This window comes from Vipera berus (genome assembly GCF_964194415.1).
Source record: "Vipera berus genome assembly, chromosome: 2".
NCBI classification, from domain to species: Eukaryota; Metazoa; Chordata; class Lepidosauria; order Squamata; family Viperidae; genus Vipera; species Vipera berus.
In genome coordinates this window covers 2,180,665-2,199,470 of record NC_138203.1, presented here as the reverse complement: position 1 = coordinate 2,199,470, position 18,806 = coordinate 2,180,665, and the positions used below count along the sequence as shown (strand labels likewise).

The 18,806-nt window shown below is 46.0% G+C and overlaps 1 protein-coding gene and 1 long non-coding RNA gene across 2 annotated transcripts in view; both read left to right on the top strand.

Moving 5' to 3' along the window:
• Window positions 1-18,806, top strand: part of LOC308663138 — an 861,733-nt gene that overhangs the window by 600,794 nt on the left and 242,133 nt on the right. The window lies entirely within an intron of this gene.
• Window positions 1-18,806, top strand: part of KATNAL2 (katanin catalytic subunit A1 like 2) — a 53,618-nt gene that overhangs the window by 25,374 nt on the left and 9,438 nt on the right. The window contains exons 9-12 of the mRNA XM_081319271.1: window positions 1,352-1,450; window positions 3,307-3,370; window positions 5,317-5,435; window positions 12,453-12,544. Coding sequence (XP_081175397.1) covers window positions 1,352-1,450; window positions 3,307-3,370; window positions 5,317-5,435; window positions 12,453-12,544 — 374 coding nt within the window. The remainder of the gene's footprint in view (window positions 1-1,351; window positions 1,451-3,306; window positions 3,371-5,316; window positions 5,436-12,452; window positions 12,545-18,806) is intronic.

Below are 18,806 nucleotides of genomic sequence, written 5' to 3'. Positions count from 1 at the left end.
ACTGCATCTACATGGAAGGAAGTGTGTAGTGGGGTGCCCCAGGGCTCTGTTCTGGGCCCAGTGCTCTTCAACATCTTCATCAACAATTTGGAAGAGGGGATAGATGGGGAACTCATCAAATTTGCAGACGACACCAAGCTGGCAGGAATAGCCAATACTCCAGAAGATAGGCTTAAAATACAGGAGGATCTGGACAGACTCGAACACTGGGCACTATCTAACAAAATGAAATTCAATGGTGAAAAAAGTAAGGTTCTACATTTAGGCAGGAAAAATCAAATGCACAGGTATAGTATAGGTGGTACCTTGCTCAATAGTAGTAACTGTGAGAGAGATCTCAGAGTCCTAGTAGACAATCCCTTAAATAGGAGCCAGCCGTGTGCTGCAGCTGCCAAAAAAGCCAACACAGTGGTAGGCTGCATTAACAGAGGGATAGAATCAAGATCAAGTGAAGTACTAATACCACTTTACAATGCCTTGGTAAGGCCACACCTGGAATACTGCATCCAGTTTTGGTCACCACGATGTAAAAAAGATGTTGAGACTCTAGAAACGGTACAGAGAAGAGCAACAAAGATGATTGGCGGACTGGAGGCTAAAACATATCAGGAACGGTTGCTGGAATTGGGTATGTGTAGTTTAACGAAGAGAAGGGTGAGGGGTGACATGATAGCAGTGTTCCAATATCTCGGGCTGCCACAAAGAAGAGGCAGTCAACCTGTTCTCCAAAGCACCTGAAGGCAGGACAAGAAGCAATGGATGGAAACTAACCAAGGAGAGAAGCAACCTAGAACTAAGGAGAAGCTTCCTGACAGTGAGAACAATTAACCAGTGGAACAACCTGCCTCCAGAAGCGGTGGATGCTCCAACACTGGAGGTTTTTAAGAAGAGACTGGACAGCCATTTGTCCGAAATGGTATAGGGTTTCCTGCCTGAGCAGCGGGTTGGACTAGATGACTTCCAAGGTCCAACATCATCATCATCATCATCATCATCATCATCATTATTATTATTATTATTATTATTATTATTATTATTATTATTATTATTATTATTATTATTATTATTATTATTATTATTATTATTATTATTATTATTATTATCCTGTGTGACAACTCTTGCCGACCCAAGCAAGCTTGATGAATAGAGAAAGGTGCTGAAAGTCATAGTTCAGCCCCAGCTGACTCTTCTCTTCTGCCCCCCCGCCCCCAATAATGGCACCCACATAGTGACCTCTCCTTTGTCGTGTTGCCTTTTTTCCTCTCAATTTTACGGGACAGCGACACATTTATTACGCTCGCACAGGAAAATGGTGGCCCTGTTTTTAAGGAGATCAAACCGTGTCTTGCAGGATATCTACCTTCACAACCCCAACATCAAATGGGACGACATCATTGGGCTGGAGGCCGCCAAGCGGTTGGTCAAGGAAGCCGTTGTGTATCCCATAAGGGTAAGGAGCAAAAGTCAGACAAATAGCCTGGCCTGTTGGGGGCCAAAATATTTGACGTACAGCCAACACTTGGGCCCAACAGGTACGCTGCTGAGCAAGGCGGTGGTGAAGGGAGCCACGCCTGATTTCACAGCCAGGATGGCTAGGCAAATCACTGCCGTCGTTAAGGGAATCACAGGGTCGTTAAACGAAGCTGGCCTCTCCCCTGAACTTGGCTGGCTGGAAGCCAGCTGGGAAGGTTTCAAGAGGTGATCACATGACCCCAGGACACACTAACACAGGGACTTTCAAACATGGCCCTTTTATGACTTGTGGACTTCAACTCCCAGAATTCCTCAGCCAGCGTGAGGGAACTATGGCCCTTTTATGACTTGTGGACTTCAACTCCCAGAATTCCTCAGCCACTGTGAGGGAACTCTGACCCTTGTGGACTTCAACTCCCAGAATTCCTCAGCCAGCCTGAGGGAACTATGACCCTTTTATGACTTGTGGACTTCAACTCCCAAAATTCCTCAGCAGGCACACGTGCCTGGCTGAGGAATTCTGGGAGTTCAAGTCCACAAGTCATAAAAGGGCCAAGTTTGAAGACCCCTGCTCTAATCGGTGTAAATGCATGCCAGTTGCTGAGCCCTTGGGTTTTGATCATGCGACGGCACGGTTGTACGGTCGTAAGTGCGAGGAGCAGCCTGAAGTCAGTTTTTTCAGTGCCGTTGTAATTTGGAACGGTCAAAAAACAGATAGTTCTAAGTTGAGGACTATCCGTAATCTTTTTTTTTCTTTTTTCTTCCTTTCCGAGCTACCATTGCTGATTTTGGAAAGAATAGAATAGAATAGAAAGAATAGAATAGAATAGAATGGAATGGAATAGAATAGAATAGAATAGAATAGAATAGAATAGAATAGAATAGAATAGAATAGAATAGAATAGAATAGAATAGAATAGAATAGAATAGAATAGAATAGAATAGAAAATATGGAATGGAAATAGAATAGAGTAGAGTAGAATAGAATTAGAGTAGAGTAGAGTAGAATAGAATAGAATAGAATATATGGATTGGAATGGAATGGAATAGAATAGAATGGAATAGAATAGAATAGAATAGAATAGAATAGAATAGAATAGAATAGAATAGAATAGAATAGAATAGAATAGAATAGAATAGAATAAAAAATATGGAATGGAATGAAAGAATAGAATAGAATAGAAGAGTAGAGTAGAGCTGGAAGGGACCTTGGAGGTGTTCTAGTCCAGCCCCCTATAGCAACCCATGCTACTTAAAGTGGAGAACAGGAAGCAATTTGGAAGGAAAACTAACTTGGGCTGGTTTGAGAACTAGTTTGGCCTAGTGGCTAGGAAGTGGGAGACAGTGAGTTCTAGTCCTGCCTTAGGCATGAAAGCCATCTGGGTGACTTTGGGTCGATCACCAGGAGACCATAAGTTCTAGTTCTACCTTAGGCATGGAAGCCAATTGGGTGACTTTGGGCCACTCCCGTTCTCTCAGCCCAGCTCACCTCATAGGGTTGTTGTGGTGGGGAAAACAGGAGGAGGGAGTATGTATGCACGGCGCCTTGAGTTACTTATAAACAATGAAGGCGGGATAAAAATCAAATAAATAAATACAATCTAATGCCGGGTTTGATGTTCGAAAGGCAGGGAACCATTACATAAATAAAGCGGGGAGAGATCCAGAAATACTGAATCTGCCACCCTGATTGCCTCCGTTTGCCCTGTAGCAACACCGTTCTGATAAAGAAAAATGCTGGTTGGGTTATCAAAGTGACCTGCTAACCATTGTTTAGTGATGTTTATATATATTTATTTTATATTTATATATATATTTATTTATTTTCCATAGTACCCGCAGTTGTTTACAGGCATTCTTTCTCCTTGGAAGGGACTTCTCCTATATGGACCTCCAGGTATGAATTATTATTATTTTTTAATTAAATGTTGTGACTCCACTCCAATCTTTTTCATTCTCAGTGCCAACAGTCTCCATAACGAAAGATACAGGGAGTCGTCAAGTTACAGCCGTTCATTTAGTGACCGTTCAAACAACCCCTTTTGACACTTAGCGACCACTGCAGCATCCCCGTGTCGACGCTGCTAATGTCGGATGTTTTTGCACTGTTGACAGATGGAAGTGTAGCCATCTTTTCCCTTTCACTTTTAGAGTTAGATGATGCTGGGAGGAGGGGATATGAATGAGAGTCCAGCTAGACATAGCAACACTAAACTTAGCATGAGAATCAAGGTTACTGAGCCCAGAGCTGATAAAGAATTGGTGGGCTGCAGAGCTGGAGAGGAATTGGGGAATGTGATTTATGACTGTTAATTGAAGGAGGGAATTGTGCTTTGATACTATGTGCTCAGAGGAGGGGAATTCAGTTTTTGGCTTCGATTACGTAAGTGCCGATGTTATGCTCACTCGAATAAAAGATCCTTTAAGGTGAATAACACCTCGGAGTTCTTTTGAAGAGTTTCATCTGTCTGTCAGAACCAGGACACCCCGTGGCCCTGTGATCAAAATTCGGAGGCTTGCAACCGACTCGTACTTATGACGATTGGCAATGTCCCGGGGCTCCTGCAATCACTTTTTCTGCTCTTCTGACAGGCAGAGTCAATGCGGGGGGTGGGGGAGGATTCACTTAACAACCGTGTGACTAAGTGAACAACTGCAGTGATTCCCCGAACCACAAAAAAAGGTTGCAAAATGGGGCAAAACCGACCTCACAATTGTCTCGCTTATCAATAGAAATTTTGGGCTCAGTTGGGGTCGTAAGTTGAGGATCATACAATAATTTTTGTACAATAGTTTTTTTCATCGGTAGGGTGACCTTAATTGCATAAGCCTCTTATGTGCTTTGCAAGGAAAGTTATTGGTTGTCAAAATGTAAAACATGTAGTTTTCAAGCCTAACAGGGCAGAATAGAATAGAATAGAATAGAATAGAATAGAATAGAATAGAATAGAATAGAATAGAATAGAATAGAATAGAATAGAATAGAATAGAATAGAATAGAATAGAATAGAATAGAATAGAATAGAATAGAATAGAATAGAGGGATAGGATAGGATCGGATCGGATCGGATAGGATAGGATAGGATAGGATAGGATAGAAATAAGGTATAGAATAGAATAGAATAGAATAGAATAGAATAGAATAGAATAGAATAGAATAGAAATAAGGTATAGGATAGGATAAGATAGGATATAATAGGATAGGATAGGATAGGATAGGATAGGATAGGATAGGATAGAATAGAATAGAATAGAATAGAATAGAATAGAATAGAATATATGGAATGGAATAGAATAGAATAGAATAGAATAGAAATAAGGGATAGGATAGGATAGGATAGGATAGGATAGGATAGGATAGGATAGGATAGGATAGGATAGAATAGAATAGAATAGAATAGAATAGAATAGAATAGAATAGAATAGAGCTGGAAGGGACCTTGGAGGTCATCTAGTCCAACCCCCTGCTCAGGCAGGAGACCCTATACCATTTCAGACAAATGGCTGTCCAGTCTCTTCCTAAAAACTTCCAGTGTTGGAGCATTCACAGCTTCTGGAGGCAGGTTGTTCCACTGGTTAATTGTTCTAACTGTCAGGAAGTTTCTCCTTAGTTCTAGGTTGCTTCTCTCCTTGATGAGTTTCCATCCGTTGCTTCTTCTCCTGCCTTCAGGGGCTTTGGAGAATAGCTTGACTGCCTCTTCTTTGGGGCATCCCCTGAGATACTGGAAGACTGCTATCCTGTCCCCCCTCATCCTTCTCTTCATTAAACTGGACATTCCCAATTCCTGCAACAGTTCTTCATGTGTTTCATGTTTTAAATGCTGCTTTTTCCTCCTCTTCTAGGTACAGGGAAAACCTTGCTGGCTAAAGCTGTTGCTACTGAATGCAATACGACATTCTTCAACATCTCCGCATCCACCATTGTCAGCAAATGGAGAGGCGATTCAGAAAAGCTTGTCAGAGTAAAAAATCCCTTTTGATTTCTTTATACACGGATAAAATTTAAGAGGGAATTGGCTAACTTATGGCCTAACACAGGCATTGGCTAAACCAATCATATGTAGAAAGAGTGCAGAGAAGAGCAAGAAAGTTGATTAGGGGACTGGAGGCTAAAACATATAAAGAGCTGGAATTGGGATGTCTACTTCAGGGGTGGGGAACCTTGCCTTTTTTATGACTTGTGGATTTCAACTCCCAGAATTCTGGGAGTTGAAGTCCACAAGTCATCAAGGGGGCCATAGTTCCCCCCCATGCTGTCTCAGGAATTCTGGGAGTTGAGGTCCACCAGTCATGAAGGGGCCAGAGTTCCCCCATGCTGGCTCAGGAATTTTGGGAGTTGAAGTCCACAAGTCATAAAAGAGCCAAGGTTATCCATCCCCTATCTAGTTTAATGAAGAGAAGGATGAGGCATGACATAATAGCAGTGTTCCAGTATCTCAGGGGCTGCCCCAAAGAAGAGGGAGTCAAGCTGTTCTCCAAAGCACCAGAAGGCAGGACAAGAAGCAACGGATGGAAACCAATCAAGGAGAGAAGCAACCTGGAACTAATGAGGAATTTCCTGACAGTTAGAATGATTAACCAGTGGAACAACCTGCCTCCAGAAGCTGTGAATTCTCCAACACTGGAAGCTTTAAAGAAGAGACTGGACATCCATTTGTCTGAAATGGTATAGGGTTTCCTGCCTGAGCAGGGGGTTGGACTAGATGGCCTCCAAGGTCCCTTCCAACTCTATTATTATTACTATTAAACATGAAACTCAGTCAACTGAACACTCAAATTGACTGGCGCTGATGGTTGACACAGGTTGCCGCCAGCATCCTAGGTATCAACCAGGTACCTCCTTTATTATTGTTGTTGTTGTTGTTGTTACACAATAGTCTCTAGAGCAGTGTTTCTCAGCTTGAGCTTGGACTTCAATTTCCAGTATTCCTCAGCCTTCCTGTTGGCCAAAGGATTTTAGGAGCTGTAGTCCACGTAGTTGAACAAAATTACCCTAGAAAATCACCCAGGGTTAAAAATTAGGCAGTGGACCTAATACTAATTCAGAGAGATTTTTAAACGGGCTGTCAAAATCCAGACATTCACTAGAGAGCAGCAGAGACAGTTTTCGCCATCTCTTTGCTGCCCTCTAGTGGTCATTATAGGGACGTGGTGGCTCAGTGGGTTAGGACACTGAGCTTGTCGATCAGAAGATCGGCAGTTTGGCGGGTCGAATCCCGAGTGCCGCGTAGCAGAGTGAGCGCCTGTTACTCGTCCCAGCTTCTGCCAACCTAGCAGTTCGAAAGCACGTAAAAAATGCAAGTAGAAAAATACGGACCACTCCGGTGGGAAGGTAACAGCGTTCCGTGCGCCTTTGGCGTCTAGTCATGCCGGCCACGTGACCACGGAGACGTCTTCGGACAAGCGCTGGCTCTTCGGCTTTGAAACGGAGATGAGCACCGGCCCCTAGAGTCGGAAACGACTAGCACGCGTGTGCGGGGGAACCTTGACCTTTACCTTTTTAGTGGTCATTACAAGTTCTGCACCTGGTTAAATAAGCGTGGCTCTTCTTGCCACTGTAATTTCTTCACACTACACGTAATCCTTGACTCAAAACCATTCATTTAGTGACTATTCAAAGTTACAACGGAAATGAAAGAAATGACCTATGACCGTTTTTGCACACTTAACGACCATGGCAGCATCCCCCATGGTCAAAATTCAGACACTTGGCAACCGGTTCATACTTGTGACGGTGGCAGTGTCCCGGGGATCGTGTGATCCCCTTTTGCGACCTTCTGACAAGCAAAGTCAATGGGGAAGTCAGATGCACTTAGCAACTGTGGCAAGAAAGGACGTAAAATGGGATTAAAATCACTTAACAAATGTCTTACCGAGCAACAGAAATTTGAGCTCAATTGTGGTCGTAACTTGAGGAGAGGAAAACATACAAAGAACTGCTGCGTGACTTGGGTTTGGCCAGTCTTAGGAAAAGAAGAAATAGGGGAGGCGTGATAGCAGTCATGATAGCAGTCTTCCAGTATCTGAGGGGCTGCCACAAAGAAGAGGAGGGGGTCAAACTATTCTCCAAAGCACCAGAGGGAAGGAGGAGAAACAACGGTTGGAAAGTGACCAAAGAGAGAAGCAGCCTGGAATTAAGGAGAAACTGCCTGACAGGACAATTGACCAGTGGCACAGAGGTTGCCTCCAGAAATCGTGGGCGCTGTATCACTGGAGGTTTTTAAGAAGAGACTGGACAGTCACTTGTCTGAGATGGTATAGGTTCTCCTGCTTGAGCAGGGGGCTGGACTAGAAGACCTCCAAGGTCCCTTCCGGTTCTATTCTATTCTATTCTATTCTATTCTATTCTATTCTATTCTATTCTATTCTATTCTATTCTATTCTATTCTATTCTATTCTATTCTATATTCCAAATTCTATTCTATCCTATCCTATCCTATCCTATCCTATCCTATCCTATCCTATCCTATCCTATCCTATCCTATCCTATCCTATCCTATTCTATTCTATTCTATTCTATTCTATTCTATTCTATTCTATTCTATTCTATTCTATTCTATTCTATTCTATTTTCTATTCTATTCTATTCTATTTTCTATTCTATATTCCAATTTCTATTCTATTCTATTCTATTCTATTCTATTCTATTCTATTCTATTCTATTCTATTCTATTCTATTCTATTCTATTCTTTATAGAATTTACATGGCCGCCCTACACAAACATGGTGACTCTGGCAGCCCACAATAGGCCCCCCATCCCCGACACTATTCTATTACATTACATTACACTGCATATTTTCTATTCTGTTCTGTTCTGTTCTATTCTATTTCAGCAAGATTATTTTGCCAAACCAAAGCTCTAACATGTAACTGCACCAGACTTCAGCTTTCTTTGTAGAGAGAAGTGTGCATAATGTACCTAAGTATTTAGCTCACCCATCGTTTAATTCTCTTTGTGTTCATTTTTGCTTATAAAAGTGTATTTAAAAATCTATAAATGCAGCTGTAAAGGAACATTTTAGTCTTCACCGGATATAGGAGGATTTGTTTGGCTTCTCTTTCTGGAATCATTCTCCTCCCTTCTTATTCCCTTCATATTTGAGTAGGATTTAGGTGAAAAGATTTAAAATATAAAGACAGGATTATTTGTCTCTCTTCGCCCTTCCTCTCCTCTTTTGTGAGCTGTGGAGATTTAAGAATTATTTTGTATGTCCATATCTAGGCAGCATTTCTAATACATTCTTCATGTATTCTCATAACGAGGTTGCTTACAATATTTTACCATAATAGCCACTGTATTTTTCTGATCCCATGTCAGAAAAAAATATATATACTGTACCACAATTGGGCTCAACGTTTCTCTTGCTAAGGGAGATAATGCTTAAGAGAGTTTTCTGCCATTTCTTGCCACAGTTGTTAAATGAATCACTGCAGTTGTTAGTAACACAATTGTTAAGTGAATCTGGCAAAAGTGGATAATGTGAACCAACCCCCTCCCCCCCCGGGACATTGCAGCTGTCATAAATATGAGTCAGTCACCAAGCATTTAAATTTTGATCACGTGACCCTGCGGATCCTGCAGTGGCCATAAGTGTGAAAAATGGCCATAAGTCACATTTTTCAGTGCCGTTGTAACTTTGAACAGTCACTAGGCGAACTGTTCTTAAGTTGAGGACTATATGTCTATTATTTTTTTTAAAAAAAAATTACATTTTTTTTTAAAAAAAGTTCCTTTGTTTTGCAGTATTGACTTGATACCCGTTTTAGCTGTCTCTAACCGAGGCTTATAGCTACAGATGTTTAAAGGATCCATATGGGAACAATCTGGTTTTGGATTGCTCCTTTTTTTTTTTTTAACCGCATGCCGGGTGGCGCAAAAAAGTCTGGATAGGGTTCGTAGACTACGAGAAGTCATTTGGGGCACCCTAGGTGTATGCCAAGGGATGCGGTGGCTCAGTGGGTTAGGACACTGAGCTTGTCGATCAGAAGGTCGGCAGTTTGGCGGGTCGAATCCCGAGTGCCGCGTAGCAGAGGGAGCGCCTGTTACTCGTCCCAGCTTCTGCCAACCTAGCAGTTTGAAAGCGCGTAAAAATGCAAGTAGAAAAATAGGGACCACTCCGGTGGGAAGGTAACAGCGTTCCGTGCGCCTTTGGCGTCTAGTCATGCCAGCCACATGACCACGGAGACGTCCATGGACAAGCGCTGGCTCTTCGGCTTTGAAACGGAGATGAGCACCGGCCCCTAGAGTTGGAAGCGACTAGCACGCATGTGCGGGGGAACCTTTACCTTTACTTTACCTTTAGGTGTATGCCGGCACGGTGACTTAGTGGTTAAGGCGCTGGGCTTGTTAGCTGGAAAGCCAAGAGTCCAGGTTTGAGACCCGAGCAGCAGGCCGTGGAGGAGCCCCCGTTCCTTGCTCCACCTCCTGGCTACCTAGCAGCCCGGAAGCGCGCAAATGCGAGTAGATCAATAGGTACCATTTTGGTGGGAAGACAGCAGCATTCCCTGCGCCTCGGCGTATAGTCACGCTGGCCACATGACCACGGAAGCATCTTTGGACAATGCTGGCTCCCTCGGCTAAGAACCGGAGATGAGCACTGCTCTCTAGAGCAGGGGTCCCCGACCTTTTTGGCACCAGGGACCGTTTTGATGGAAGACAATCAGTGACTTTCTGCTTCTAAGGAAGTGGGAAGGAACAAATAGTCCTAAATTCAGCCTTCCAGCAAAACCCAGCATATTGAGGAAGTGGGGAGACACATGCGCGCGCACACACACACACACACACACACAGAGGGGGGGAGAGGAGAGGGAGAGGGGAGAGAGAAGAGAGAGAGAGAGGAAAGAGGAGAGGAGAGAGGAAAGAGGAGAGGGGGAGGGGAGAGAGGAGAGGGGAGAGAGAGGAAAGGAGAGGGGAGAGGAGAGAGGAGAGAGAAAGAGGGGAGAAAGGAGAGGGGAGAGAGGAGAGGGGGAGAGAGAAAGGAGAGAGAGGAGAGGGGAGAAAGAGGAGAGAGGAAAGAGGAGAGGGGGAGGGGAGAGAGGAGAGGGGAGAGAGAGGAAAGGAGAGGGGAGAGGAGAGAGGAGAGAGAAAGAGGGGAGAGAGGAGAGGGGGAGAGAGAAAGGAGAGAGAGGAGAGGGGAGAAAGAGGAGAGAGGAAAGAGGAGAGGGGGAGGAGAGAAAGAGGAGAGGGGAGAGAGAGGAGAGGGGGGAGAGGAGAGGAGAGAGGAAAGAGGGGGAGAGGAGAGAGAAAGAAGAGAGGAGAGAAAGGAGAGAGAGGAGAAGGGGAGAGAGGAGAGAGGAAAGGAGAGGGGACAGGAGAGAGGAGAGAGGGGAGAAAGGAGAGAGGGGAGAGAGAAAGGAGAGGAGAGGGGAGAAAGAGGAGAGGGGGAGAGGAGAGAAAGAGAGGGGAGAGGAGAGAGAGAGGAAAGGATAAGGGGAGAGGAGAGAGGGGAGGAAGGAGAGAGAGAAGAGAGAGGAGAGGAGAGGGGGAGAGGAGAGAAAGAGGAGAAAGGAGAGAGAGAGAGAGGAAAGAGGAGGGGGAGAGGAAGGAGAGAGAGAGAGAGAGAGAGAGAGAGAGAGAGACACTAAACCAACTTGGAAAAGGAGGAACACACTCTGACACACACCAAAATAAACCACGAAAAGCAGGCAGGATGTTGCCAAAACACGAGGCACCTGGAGCATCAAAACAAAAGCAAAAAAAAACACCTCCGGTTGAAGTGCAACGGAGCCCAGCGGTCTTAGAAAAAAACGGTGCAGACGAGAGAGAGAGAGAGAGAGAGAGAGAGAGAGAGAGAGAGAGAGAGAGAGAGAGAGAGGCTCCCTTGGCTGATGCAGGGCTTAAGGTGAAAGGCAGCTTCTCCTTGCCCCTATTTGCCCCCTGAGAGAAGGACACCCTCACACAGAGATATACTTTGGGAGGATCCCCCTCCAATGAGGCTTTGGGGAAGCTCCCGTTTCAAGCTGGGCTGGCGCACGCTTGTCTCGCAGATTTGGAGAGTTGCACGAAGGGTGTGCAAGCTCAGCTGGGGTGCCGGGAGAGGGAGGCGGGGAAAGTGAGGAAGAAGAGGAGGAGGAGGAGGAGGAAGTAGCCAGTTGGAAATGCAGCTGCTGGAGGAACCTTTGCACTGAGCCACTGTCCCGTCCCTGCCCAGACCCTGCAGTCTCACCTCATGCCCAGAGGTGGAAGACCTGCCTTCAGCGCACTTCCAGCTAACTGGCTGTGGCTTCCCAACCACGGGGCTGCGGCCCGTTTGGAACCAGTCCGCATAAGCGGCAGGCGAGTGTGCGCGCGGGCAGCTCCATTTCTGCAAGCGAGGGGAGTTGGCGCTCACCGGAGCTCCACTGGTGTGCGCGCCTTCATTTCTCGCTTGTGCGAATGAAGCTGTGCGTGCTTGCGCGTGCCCTCCCGCTGCTGCCACGTAACCATCTCCTCTTCCTCCCCCCTGCCCCTCTGGGCTGTCGGACCGGAAAGGTCGGGGACCGCTGCTCTGGACAGGGGAAACTTTTAAACCTTCCAGAGGTGTGCCTGACTCAGGATCCTCTCTTCCTCCTTGCGTTTCATCGGAAAGGAGAGGTTGCAAGGCAAGGGAAGAAGAGCAAAGAGTGTTTGGGGTTTTGGCTCAGGGCTGTAGGGCAGAGGCCCCCAACCTTTGGGGCACCAGGGATCACCGCTTCCGTGGAGAGATGATTTTACGCGGACCGGAGGGTGCTTGGTTTTGTGTGCTGCCTGTATCCCGCGGATGGGGCTTGGCTTGTTTGTGCGGACCGGTTGCTGGCCTGCCGCAGCCCGGTACCGGTCCACAGATGGGGGGGTTGGGGACCCCTGATGTAGGGGGCTCTGTGGCTACAAGCGGCCAACCCCGCCTTAGCGGCCTATATTGCATTCTTCCAAATTTCCTGCAGTCAGAGGATGATTCCCAAACAGACCGTTTGCCCCTCTTGATATTTCTTTCTTGAGTTCTGTCTCCTTCTCTTGCAGGTGTTATTTGAGCTTGCCCGCTACCACGCGCCTTCCACGATCTTCCTGGATGAGCTGGAGTCGGTCATGAGTCAGCGCGGCACCGTTCCAGGGTAACAACTTTCAAATGGTTTGGCCTTTGTTACTTTTTCTGTTTATTTTTTTTCCTTCCTTTTTTTTTCCCCGAGGGGCGGGGGTGTCGAAGTCAATTCTCTTATTATTGGATTTTTTTTAAAAAAAAATATATTTCAAAAAGAAACCCATTAACCTTTAGAGGAGAATATTTGTAACTCCGGGTTGGAACTGTGGGGTCCTGGGTGCTCTCTGAGCTGGGTGGTTTCCTTGCAGACTTTTCATGACCCAATCAGGTAACATCATCAGTGCTGGAAGGAAGGGAGGTTTGTGGGGGGGAGGAGGAGGAGGAGGAGGAGGACTATGGGGTCCTTGGTGCTATCCGAGTTTGGGTGTTTTCTTGCAGACGTTTCATGACCCAACTAAGTAACTTTATCAGTGTTAGAAGGGAGATTGGCTTGTGGAATCATGGAAGAGGAGGAGGAAGGATTGTGGGGAATTGGTGCTCTCTGAGCTGGGTGGTTTCCTTGCAGACGTTTCATTGCCCAACTAGGTAACATCGTCAGTTCTAGCAGGAATAGGGTTTGTAGGGAGGAGGAGGAGGAGGAGGAGGAGGAGGAGGTGGTGGTCTGTGGGGTCCTTGGTGCTGAGCTGGGTTGTTTTCTTGCAGATGTTTCATTACCCAACCTGGTAACATCATCAGTGCTAGAAGGGAGGAGGAGGAGGAGGAGGAGGAGGAGGGGGGGGACTGTTGAGTCCTCGGTGGTCTCTGAGCTTGGTTGTTTTCTTGCAGATGTTTCATTACCCAACCTGGTAACATCATCAGTGCTAGAAGGGAGGAGGAGGAGGAGGAGGAGGAGGAGGAGGAGGGGGACTGTTGAGTCCTCGGTGGTCTCTGAGCTTGGTTGTTTTCTTGCAGATGTTTCATTACCCAACCTGGTAACATCATCAGTGCTAGAAGGGAGGAGGAGGAGGAGGAGGAGGAGGAGGAGGAGGAGGAGGAGGAGGAGGAGGAGGAGGAGGAGGTGGACATGACGACTATGGGGTCCTTGGTGCTCTCTAAGCTTGGCTGTTTCCTTGTAGACGTTTCATTACCCAACTATTGCTATTGCTAAGCACATTGATTTGTGCTTTAAATTGTAAGCCGCCCTGAGTCTTCGGAGAAGGGCAGGATATAAATGGGATTAAAAAAACAACAAAAAACTAGGTAACATCATCAGTGCGTGCCTGGCTCAGGAACTCTGGGAGTTGAAGTCCACAACGGGCTCTTGATGTTATTGTATCTGTTTAGCTCAGCAGGGATAGAAAGAAATGTACAATTCCATAAAGTGGGTCTTCGAGCGATGCCTTTCTTTTCTCCAGACCAACCATTTTAGGCCTGGGAGCAGCAGGGAAGCCCAAGGATCAACTTTTGCGTCTTTAGCTTCCGCCCCAGTTTGTCAAGAAGGGTCTGAGGGTGGGGGGCTTCGGGACAACCGAAACAAACCGTCCCAGACCCTTCTACATCCCTCCAGCTCTGGTCGGTCAAGTGACCTGCAGCCGAAGGCCTCAGAGGAGTCCTTTGGAGGTGCCTCCCCTTCCCCAACTCATCAGTGGACCTGCACAGTCACCAAGCCATAAATCCTACAGATGAAAATTGGTTTTGAATGTTTCTTAATTGGAGAGATGATTACAACATCATAACGCCGGGGGGCGGGAGGGGAGGAGAAGATGATTAGATAAGCCTCGTGCGGATTAACAGCCCGTGTCGCTTTCGGTTCTCCGACAAATGACTCTGGAAACGTTTCCCCTGCAGGGGCAGAAGGATCGGGACCTGACGCCTGGCAAGCGTCCCCTTTGCCCCGGCTTTTATGGGTCTCTCTAATTGGCTCACCCAACCGGCTGGTGTAGGGCAGCCCCTTGTTTTTCACATTTTAATCAGCATCTCTCTCGAGAGCGTGGGTGTCTGAGCCAGGGGTCACCACATTAAAGATTTTAGAATGGCCCTTATCTTGCAGGGCCAGCAACCCAGAAGGTCTTTAGAAAGACGTCCGCAATCCGGCTTTTGTTCTCTTGGGCATACGGGGCTGGGTATGAAGTGAATCTCCTTGTTCTTGTTCAGTTGCTAAGTTGTGTCTGATTCTTCGGGACCCCATGGGCCAGAGCATGCCAGGGTCCCCTGTGCTGCCTTGTCTCCAGGGGTTTGCCCAAATTCACGTCCGTTGAGTTGATGACACCATCTCACCATCTCATCCTCTGCCCTCTCATCCTCTGCCTGTCCTTCCTTGTCTCCCAGGAGTTTGCCCAAATTCATGTTCATTGCATTAATGACACCATCTCACCATCTCATCCTCTCCCTCTCCTTCCTGGTCTCCAGGGGTTTGCCCAAATTCACATCCGTTGAGTTGATGACATCATCTCACCATCTCATCCTCTCATCCTCTGCCTGTCCTGCCTTGTCTCCAGGGGTTTGCCCAAATTCATGTTCATTGAATTAATGACACCATCTCACCATCTCACCCTCTGCCCTGTCCTTCCTGGTCTCCAGGAGTTTGCCGAAATTGACATCCGTTGAGTTGATGACACCATCTCACCATCTCATCCTCTGCCCTCTCATCCTCTCATCCTCTGCCTGTCCTTCCTTGTCTCCCAGGAGTTTGCCCAAATTCATGTTCATTGCATTAATGACACCATCTCACCATCTCACCCTCTGCCCTGTCCTTCCTGGTCTCCAGGGGTTTGCCCAAATTCACATCCGTTGAGTTGATGACACCATCTCACCCTCTGCCATCACCTTCCCCTTCCGCCTTCCATCTTTCCCGACGTCAGGGGTCCTCCCTTCTTCTCATTCAGTGGCCAAAGCATCTGAGCTTCAGCTTCACTATCTGCCCTTCCAAAGGACAGCCAGCCTTGTTTTCCTGTCATCTCCTGGCACTCCAAGGGATGCTCAAGAGTCTTCTCGGTTCAAAAACCAATGTGAATTTTTGGCTGCCTGTTACTGTCTGCTTCAATTTTAGTTGAAATAGTTCACTTTGTTATGTGTCGGGGAGGGCGCTATTGTGGGCTGCCAGAGTCACCATGTTTGTGTTGGGCAGCCATGTAAATTCAACAAACAGAATAGGATAGAATGATAAGAATTGAGTAGGGTAGGGTAGGGTAGGGTAGGGTAGAGTAGAGTAGAGTAGAGTAGAGTAGAGTAGAATAGAATAGAATAGAATAGAATAGAATAGAATAGAATAGAATAGAATAGAATAGAATAGAATAGAATAGAATAGAATAGAATAATAGAATAGAAAATAGAAAATAGAAAATAGAAAATAGAATAGAAGCTGGAAGGGACCTTGGAGGTCTTCTAGTCCAGCCCCCTGCTCAAGCAGGAGAGCCTATACCATCTCAGACAGGTGACTGTCCAGTCTCCTCTTGAAAATCTCCAGCGATGGAGCGCCCACGATTTCTGAAGGCAAAGCTGTTCCACTGGCTGATCATGTTAGCATTTGCTCAGGCCCACCTGTATTAATCTCCTGGCAAAGATAAAACTCCGCCTGTGTATTTCCTTTCATTCCAGGCCTCAGAGTCATGATTCAATTGACTTCTCAATTTCCACTAACGCCGAGGTCTTAGCTAAATGGAAGTCAGGAGGAGAACTTTGCACAAAGGAAGTGGACATCCTCGCTGATCTCCCTATTTAGATGCAGGTTAGATCTTGATTTACAGCCACAATCGAGGCAAACATTTCTTGTGGCTAAGCGAGGCAGAGGCTAAGAGAGCTTTGCCCCACTTTACAACCCTTCTCGCCGCAGTTGTTAAGGGAATCACTGCAGTTGTTAAGTTAGTTGGAACAACCTGCCTTCAAAGGTTGTGGGTGCTCCAACACTGGAGGTTTTTAAGAAGAGACTGGACAGCCATTTGTCTGAAATAGCGTAGGGTTTCCTGCCTGAGCAGGGGGTTGGACTGGATGACCTCCAAGGTCCCTTCCAACTCTATTATTATTGATCATCGCACAGTCAGCCAGATGTTCAGAGTGGATTTGGCATTTTTGTCTAACTATCGAGTCCTTACCAAGGGCATGGGATAGGCAGATGTGGATGTTTTATGGTATTACAGATCTCGTCGCAGGATGGAAGCAGTTCCTAGTAAGGCCGCCTTTTGCAATTGACTAATGGTGAATTTGTCAATGCCGATGATGGTGTTCAAGTGGTGCTCCAGTTGTTTTGGGATTGCACCCAAGGCGCCTATTACTATTGGTACTACGCTTGCCTGCCTTTGCCCCAGTCTTTCTATTTCTATTTGTAGGTCTTTGTATTTTGTTGTCTTCTCCAGTTCTTTCTCGTCTATTCTGCTGTCTCCAGGCACTGCCACGTCCACTATCCAGACTTTTTTGTCTTTCTTATCGACAATTGTTAAGTCCGGGGTGTTACGTTGTAGGCGATTGTCTGTTTGAATTCTGAAGTCCCAGAGCAGTTTAACTTTATCATTTTCTATGACTTTCTCTATTTTATGATCCCACCAGTTCTTGCTTACAGGCAAATGATATTTCTTGCAGATCTTCCAAGGCACCATTGTTGCTACTTTGTCATGCCGCTACTCGTAGTCAGTCTGTGCGATCTTCTTGCAGCAGCTTTCCAGGTGGTCCACTGTTTCTTCAGCTTCTTTGCAGAGGCGGCACTTACTATCTGTTGCTGTCTTCTCAATTTTGACTTTCTATGCATTTGTCCTTGAGGCTTGGTCTTGTGCAGCCAGAATTAGTCCCTCGGTCTCTTTCTTCAACTTTCCTGCTCTCAGCCATTGCCAGGTCTTGTTATTATCTGCTTTCTCAGCTATTTTTTTTAATGTACTGGCCATGTAGTGCTTTGTCTTCCCATGCCTCTATTCTGTTCTTCATTTGGTCTTTCTCGTAGGCCAGTTTGGTCTCTCCAGTGGTCAGTGAGCCTTCCTGATATACTAATTTCAGTGCATCTTCATCACTGTCCTTCAGATATTCTTCCAAAGCCATTTTTCCTTCTTCAACCATCTGATGTACTTGCAGCATTCCACCTCCACACTATTTGCCTTGGTAGATAAGAGTCTGTCAATGTCACTGCCTGGATGAAGGGCACAATTCATTGTCATTATTCTTCTGGTCTTCCTATCCATCGCTTTTAGTTCTGCTTGAGTCCAGGCCACTATTCCAGCTGTGTATCTAACGACTGGAATTGCCCAGGTGTTGATTGCCTTCACCGTATTTCCTCCATTGAGTTTGGACTTTAAGATCTTCTTCACTCTCTTGATGTATTCACCTCTAATCTTTTTCTTGACTTCAGTGTGCCTGATGTTGTCAGCCTGAAGGATACCCAAGTATTTGTAGTAATCTTCCTCATCCAGACTCTCAATGTTATTTTCGTGGGGCGTCTTTATTCCTTCAGTTTTCACTATTTTTTTAAATTCCATTTATATCCCGCCCTTCTCTGAAGAGTCAGGGCGGCTTACAAGCTTAGCAGTTTCCTTGTTTGAGAGTAAGTGTGGCACATTTGCCCAAGCCAAACTCCATTGCAATATCTTGGCTATATACACGGATAGTGTTCACCAGCGATTCTATTCCAGATGATGTTTTTCCATGCAGCTTCAGATCATTCATGTAAAGGAGGTGGGATAGTCTGGCAGATGTTTTTGATGTTTGGCAGCCATGTCCTGAGTTATTCTGTTGCTATTGTTGTTGCTGTTGCTGTTGTTATTGTTCTTGTTGTTGCTGTTGTTGTTGTTATTATTATCATGGCTATTAAGTGAATATGGCCTCCCCATTGACTTTGCTGGTCAGAAAGTCACAAAAGGGGAATCATAATCATAATAGTAAAGTTGGAAGTGACCTTGGAGGTCATCTAGTCCAACCCCCTGCTCAGGCAGGAAACCCTATACCATTTCAAACAATGGTTGTCCAATCTCTTCTTAAAACCTTCCAGTGTTGGAGTACCCACAACCTCTGGAGGCAAGGAGTTCCGCTGGTTAATTGTCCTCACTGTCAGGAAGTTCCTCCTTAGTTCTAGGTTGCTTCTCTCCTTGATGAGTTTCCATCCATTGCTTCATGTCCTGCCTTCAGGTGCTTTGGAGAACAGCTTGACTCCCTCTTCTTTGGGGCAGCCCCTGAGAGACTGGAACGCCGCTATCCTGTCACCCCTCATCCTTCTCTTCATTAAACGTGACTCCGCGACGCTGCAGCCGTCCTAAACAAGGGCCCGTTTCCAAGCCTCTGAATTCTGATTACGTGCCTGGAGGGAGGCTGCAGCGGTCGTTAAGTGTGAAAAACAGTCCTAAGCCCCCTCTCCCCCCCCTTTTTATTTTAAAAGTGCC